The sequence below is a fragment of the Frankliniella occidentalis genome, unplaced genomic scaffold (assembly GCF_000697945.3).
Source record: "Frankliniella occidentalis isolate FOCC.00 unplaced genomic scaffold, Focc_3.1 Scaffold204, whole genome shotgun sequence".
In the NCBI taxonomy this organism is placed as follows: domain Eukaryota; kingdom Metazoa; phylum Arthropoda; class Insecta; order Thysanoptera; family Thripidae; genus Frankliniella; species Frankliniella occidentalis.
The window spans coordinates 325804-332941 of record NW_026267330.1 but is presented as its reverse complement, the minus strand read 5'-3'; the positions used below and the strand labels follow the sequence as shown (position 1 = coordinate 332941).

The 7138-nt window shown below is 48.8% G+C and overlaps 1 protein-coding gene across 11 annotated transcripts in view; it reads left to right on the top strand.

The window, feature by feature from the left end:
- Positions 1-7138, top strand: part of LOC113208657 (synaptotagmin-7) — a 305230-nt gene that overhangs the window by 135440 nt on the left and 162652 nt on the right. For 6 of the 11 annotated variants that reach the window (XM_052272435.1, XM_052272434.1, XM_052272433.1 and 3 more), the window contains one exon: positions 5175-5219. The exons of the other annotated variants lie outside the window; for them this stretch is intronic. In XM_052272435.1, the coding sequence (XP_052128395.1) occupies positions 5175-5219 (45 nt within the window). The remainder of the gene's footprint in view (positions 1-5174; positions 5220-7138) is intronic. 11 annotated transcript variants of the gene reach the window in all.

The window sequence follows — 7138 nt, the reverse complement described above, 5'->3', positions numbered from 1 at the left end:
CTCTCTCTCTCTCTCTCTCTCTCTCTCTCTCTCTCTCTCTGTGCGTTTCTCTCTCTCTTCCTCTAGTTCTCTCGGTCGCTCCCCCTCTTCAGACCCCCGGCAGGCTCTTGTGCCAGAAAGGTGCAAGCGAGACGGCGTGATGCTGACAAGCAATTAAACGCGCCCATTCGACTTCTTCCCCCCCCTCCTCTCGCCGTCTTCGTCCTGGACGGGCATCGCACTGCTCGATTGTTCGCCGAAATGTTTGCATGCTATTCGGAAAGTTGTCGACGTAGCGGAGGGTGGTGGGTGGGGTGGCTGCCCAGGCCGGGATGGGGCCACTTACGAGCCGAGGGCCCATCATAAGAAAGTGCTTTGATAAGAAAGCGAGTTCATTGATATGCATGTGACCTCCTTACGCCCAACGCCCAGCCACGCGCTGCCACGCCTTCCTGTGATGAGCTTTTTTGCCGTCCCCGAAGCCCCTCGCTGAACCACCACCACCCTTCCCTTGTTCGCTCTGACACTAAACTGGCAATCGCACGTCACAAGAACCACTCTTGTATGACAAGCAAGAACAAGGCACAACTGACAGCCCTTCAGTCTCTCGGAATACTAATAAGCATGACTTTTGGAGAAACTCTTCATGCGAACCATTGCTGTTTGCTCCAAGAATGCCGGGGGAAAGCAAAGAGGGGCCTGAGCGTGACACGCAAATCATCTGCAGCCTTTCACCGGCGCAGAGAGAGAGAGGGAGAGCGCTAGAGAGAGATGGCCACTTCGTGACCCTGAGCGGCTCCCTCCTGTGAGCTGGCCTTGTTGGAACAACCTGGTCGGTTCTGGCGGCAGTGGTGGTAACAGATGAACAGCGGTCCAGCGCGCGGCAGCTGGCAAGGGCTGAGCCGAGGAATTGCAGAGCAGCATAACGCCAAGCAGCGGAACCTCTTCTGACTAACCGCTCTCTCGTCTTTGTTGGCTCTGTGTGGGAAATCAAAGCCCGGTTGCGGCTCGCGCTCCTCTGAGCTCACACCTGACCGCTACGGTAAAAACAGTGTTTGATTTTTTTTTTTTTAGGTAAAATGGAAAACTTTGAGGAACCCATTTAGTTTGTGGATTTCGCCCCAATTTTTTTTAAGGAAGTATCCTCAAGAAAATGTAGGAATTTCCTCCACTTTTTGGTATTCTAAAGATTGAAACTCTGTGGAGATATCCTAAAACTTAAACAGCTTCTCAAAGTTTCCTCCTTTTCCTTAAAAAAATTGACATTACTTTTACCGAGGTGCGCGCGCGGCCCTCGAGTTACTTAGTGGAGAACCCTTTATTGCGCCACCTTTGCAGCCGCCTCCTTCCCACCACATGTCTGTTGCTTCTGTGGGACAACGCCAGACGAGGGCAGTGGAGCCGCAGCTGGTGGCCCAAACCATCTATCATGTCGTGAACTTGCTGCTCCCCGTCGATTATATCCGTCTAGGCGTGGCGCGTGCGAGCGGCGCGCAAGTGTCGCGAGGTCTGTAATGGGATCCGCCTAATCCGTCCCCGCCCCGGGCGCGCCCGCCTCACATTCATTTGATTAGCGGCGGTGGGAAGGCGCGCGCCGTCGTGGCGCTCAATACGCATTGACATCCACCACACGCTCTCTCCCCCACTCCCCCCCTCGAGCTCTGCGCCTTCCGCTCCGGAGAGCCGTGACCCGAGGGCCGAGGAGAGCGGTTGCGCTCCCCCGGGGCCGCTCCGTTCCCCTAAGCGCACGATAAGTCTCCGTCGTGGCTAGACGGAGCCACCGCCGCCATGATTGTAAAAGCACAAGCTTCCCGCGCTGATATCCGGAGTCGCGAAACTCAGCTTGTCCATGTGTGTGTGGGGGAGAGGTAGGATCGATTACTCGAGGATTCGATTCCACGGGCGCCGGCAACTCGCGGGAGAGCTCGTCACCGTTGATTTGGATCCGGGAAATTATTCTCGAGGCTCTCCGCGTCGCCCTATTCCCGATCCTCGAAAATATTAAAGTGTGTCGCAGCAAATGATTCTCGTCCGGGTGATGGATGTAGAAAAGGAGAGCGGGTCGGACAAGGCGGCGAGGAGGGGAGGCGCGCTGACACAGATTGCGAAGAAAGGAAGGAAGGAGGAGAGTTGAGGGGAGGGTGAAAGAATAGATTTACACTGCGCGACTAGAATCGTATATTCTCCAAGTCTTTACCAGCGCCTTAAAGGCGATGGCCAAGATTTCAGCCTGAACCACTACCACACGGGCAGAAAAAACATGATTTTTCAATGCTTTAGTTTGCTCTTTTCTTTCCTTAATTCCAACCGATGTTTACTCGGATACTCGGCGGGTTGGCTTTTATGCACCATCTCTGACGAAACACGAAAAGCGTCGCATTGCTTCCAATTTCGGTTCTATTGAAAGAATCGCGCTCCCAGTCGTCGCTCTGTTCAGTGATAATTTCTGAACGTTTGCGTCGTTGTAACAAATATCAGTGGTAGCAACTTGATTTTACAGATGATTTTGTAAAAATACAGTTCATTTTTTAGCAGTGGACCATAGTCCGCACACCTGGTGTTATGCACGGACGGTGCATCGCTGTGAATCCAGCAGTGCAAAGGCGTGTGCTGAAAACCCCGGAGATTTTGCGAAAAATGCCCAACAATATTGCCACCCTTTTTTCCCTCTGCGAGTTTGTGTTGGTATCATATGATATTCAGCGCACATCATCCCTCTGGGGAAAAAGCACAGCGGCCTGCTTTTCTCTCCTCGACGGATGATCCGAGTCTGGGGAAGGACGTGCGCTGCTGAGGTGTAGTATGTGGAATCTTAATCTTCGGCTGCTGCTGCGGCCCCGAAAGAAGGCCGTAAGCTGTGTTTGGGTCTGGAATCTAATAAACTCTGGGCAAGAACTAACTTGGGCCCTGACCGCCGCGGCCGCGGAACAGCTCAAAGTGGTGGTATTGTCTTAACTGCTGTCTATTGAGCATGGCAGCAGCCTGTCAGAAGCGGGCAGTATTTGTTTTGAAGCCTACCATGTGTGCTGTTGGTGCATGAGCCCGCAGGGCGTCGGAACGCGTTGTGGCACAGCGCCGAGCTGCCCTAACAGGCAAACCTGTGTAATCCAATTGACCCTAGCTGCGCGGTCCAATTCCTCCAATGTTGTTATATCTATATATTTTCCCCCGGTGGGGTTGTGCTGTTTGGAAGGGGGAGAGGGCTTGCCCGGGAGGGGAGGCGTGCGTCCGTGACTTTGTAGTAGAGACCTACCTCTGGTCCCCCTTTATTCCCTGATCCGGAGAAGGTCAAAAAACTGGGATGGTATAGCGTATCAGGGCGTAACGCAGTTCTCTTCAACTATGTCTGAGTTAATCGGAAGCTTTCTCATACTATGCTACTTTTTCGAGCTGTCGTCCTCTCGCTGAGCGAGGCGGGGCTAAACTCAGCTACTTCCGTTCTGTAATGCAAACATAACATTTTGGGTCAATATTTGACGCTTGCCATCTCCGGCAGGTGGCTTTGGCTGCTAGGGTAGGTGTTTGCTGAAGGGGAAGATAGCAATAGAAGGAGTGTTTTTTTTTTTTTTTTCATGTAGGACAAGACACGCTTTGTCTCTTGCGCTCCCCTTTTCTGCCTTGAATGCTTATCTCAGTTCTATTCACTGGAGCTACTGCGCTGTCGCCTGTGACCCGGATACAAAATGATGATAAGGACTCAACTTTCATGCACGTTTCTGCTAATTTGCGTTTCCTCCAGGCAGAACACTGACATACTTTTTTTTTTTTGTTTCAGGTAAGTTGCAACTCTTCATCATTCATTGCAGATGAAAAACCGCCAGAAGAAGAATGAAGCTAACGATATGTGATAAGTAACCTTCGAGATATAAGCATACATTTGCGATCAACTCCGATTTATTATCGTTGTATTAGGGATATATGATGCCGTTTATGTTAATCCTTTTAAACTAGAGATTACAAAATCATTTACGATGACGGTCATGAAATGTCTCGCTCCCTCGCTCCCGATCCTTATTTCCCTTCCGACGTTAAATACCTTACTAATGCACTATAAAAACATGCCTTGAAAATCTGAAAAGATATTCTCGTTACAGCAATCACGCCGCAGCACGAACAAAGTAATCAACCACTCGACAATACCTCCACACGTCTTGTCTTAGTTCCTTTCGAGTAAATGCTGTTGCTGTAAATCGTTGGGCCTAGATATTCCGTAGTTATTCTAAAATAAAATAAATACTTAATATTTAGAGGTTTCTGCAAGATTTGCGTAGTATGGAGTTTGAAACTAAACCTCCCCACCCCCTTATCTTCCCCCCTTCCACTCGTACCCCGCTGTTCTGACTATATTTCGCTCGGCGTGTTCTCTTCTAAACAGTGGCAATAATACAAAGCACGAGTCTCGCTTTATTTTTGTCCGTGCTTATACGTAGGAAGCCGAATGTAAATCCACTCAAAGGTGAGGATGCTTGTCGCCGCTGCAGCCGCCCTCCGCCCTCTAAATGGAGCGACCGAAGCAAGAGTAGGGGGGGGGGTATACACGAAGTGGAATTATTCACACTTGTAAATATTTGCAGTCATGCACTGTAGATGTGTCCATATGCCAGTAGCATGGTGTCGTAAAAGGTGGTATGTAGTTCCCGTAGACGCGTCGGTATTGTAGTTTTGTTTCCCCTGGTTTTGCTGGCTCACTTGATGGGTGCCAATAACAAATTAATCATATGGCATGCCGTAGAGGAATGCTCCCATTTGAACGGCTTTGTCCCACAACTTGCAAATTTTGGACAAGTTTCAGTTTATAATTCAGATACGTCTGTGAGTCGTTTCGTGGCTTGCGTACAAGTCAACTGTTATGAAACCGTTCGTTTAATTAAATTGCGTATAGAACAATTTCACTACCGAGGAGTTTGACCAGATTTTTTGGAAGGTAACAAGTATTTAAAGCCCTCTGACAAAACTCGCACGTAATGCTCTACGTGTTTGTCAGAAAATCGTTTGGCTTTGTCACTTGACCCCGTTGTCAAGCGAACACAAAACGTTTCGTCTATTTATTTTTGTATTAGTGTTTTCCCCCCCAATGAATTGGTAGTCTCACGCATTGGTCATTTTTGGCTGCCTTTAATTTTTTTCTTTAGTAGTCAAGGATTCACTTTACAGCGCCTGCAGTAGCTGTGCTGATGCGCCACTTTTGATTGCAGGGAAACAGTTCTTCCCTGTGCCTTCCTGGGTCTCCCAATGGGCAGGTAAGCCCATGCTTTTCTTGTGTGATGACTGTCGTGTTTTGGTCTAGTGTCTTTTTCAACTTCGTAGTTTCGACTCTGCCTTAAGTGGATTTATGTGCATGATTGTTATCAAACCATCGCCAAAATAGATCTTATTCCACTTTCTTAATAATATTTTGTTTTCAGAACGATTAACCTGAACATAGTTGTAGGCTTACTCACATCAAGTAATAACAGTTGAAATGTAAACCATAAAAGTAAAAATCTTATTCACTCACAAACTGTTTCTAACGTAAGGTAGTTTTGTGAATGTCCAAATACTTTGCTCTAGGTCCCAACAATAGTACAGCTCTCTTAATTTTCGAATAACTGTAGACACCACTGAATAGTTTGGCTACAATTGCCATAAAACAGCACACCGGGGATACTTACTGAATGCTTGGTAATTTCTTTTCTGATCACATGCTATGTTCGCTGAGAATGCAGAATTACATATAATCTAATTGGTACCAACTTTCTGGTCTTGTGGTACTTGTCATGTTATTACTGGCCGCGTTGAGGTCCTGTATCTTTTAAACATTTAACTCTGGCTCTTCTTATTCGGTTTACCCTTTGTACATCTCTTACGATCCAGCTCTCTTCGCTTTGAACTCACAAATCTCTAGCCCGCCATACTCTAGCTTCTTCTATTCATAGATATTTTCTAAACTCTTTTGCTCTTGTACAATTCAATGCTGCATGGAAAGGGTAGTGACGAATTTCAAACGATATTTGTGCACCAAATGTTCGCCGGCGGAGAACCGCAAGCTGGCTGGAACGTGTCTCGGTGGCTCTTGCCACCACGCTTCTCAAATGAAGACCATGGCATCCCTTTCCCCTCATCTCCATCCCCCTCTACCCAGAATGGCGATGTGGTCCAACCGCAGAGGGTCTGATTCAAGTCGTACAATCAGCTGTGGTCGGAACAAAGAACAGTCCCTCCCGCATTTCAAGTTTACTGACAAAAAAAGGTAATTAAAATGGCGTGTAACTACGTACTCCTCTCTCATATTGTTCAAACACACGTATATTTTTATTTTTTTTTCGAAATACCACTAATAGCGGTGCACGATGAAATCAGTTTGTTTTTACACACGCCTGCAACTGCATTTCGTCGCTCGGTTGTTAACGAGGCACCAGATTGGTTCCATCGCCCATTCATAAGCAGCCGAGCTGGCGGGATGCGCGGCGCGGCGTTTTCTCCCTCTTCTCTTTTATTGCTCGGCACGCTCCAATAATTTTTAACCCGCCGCGTGGTGGAAGGCCCGACAACGACCCGGGGGCCTCATTTCCCCCTGGATGAGACGCAATTTATCATTTGAGAGTTTTGTGTGTTGAGCCGTCATGGTAACTTCACCGCGCAGCACTTTCATTACTTTCACATATTTGTCAAGCCCCCGGCCCGACGGTGGCGGCGCGCTCGCTGGTGGAAAAGAGATGAAGAAAAACATCCCGGCGACAAATTACCTCTCCACTCTGCTCGTACCGGCCCGTACAAGCGGCCAACTTGCGCGTGCTATCGCGGACCGCGGTATAAATTCCACTACAGTCTGCTGCTTGTCCCCGGATTTGCTCGCCGCCCCCTTTCCTTTCGCACCTCGCCTAGGCGACCCCTTGCGTCCAACGAGGACGGCGTCGGCGTCACCCGACACGGCCAGTCTACGTCGGAGGGAGAAGGGTGGTGTTCTCCCGAGGCCGCAAACTAGGGAGAGCAGGGCAGAGTAAAAAGGGGCGTGAAACTGGTTCAGGTCAGAGGTCACAGGCCAACGACCAAAAATGGCGCTGTGCAAATGGGTGAACCCTTTCAATGGGGTTGGCGTTCCCCACCTCCCACTTTTATTTCTTTATTTGCAGGTGGGGGAGTCAGGTCAGGCCGAAAACGGTATATCTCTCTCCCTCTC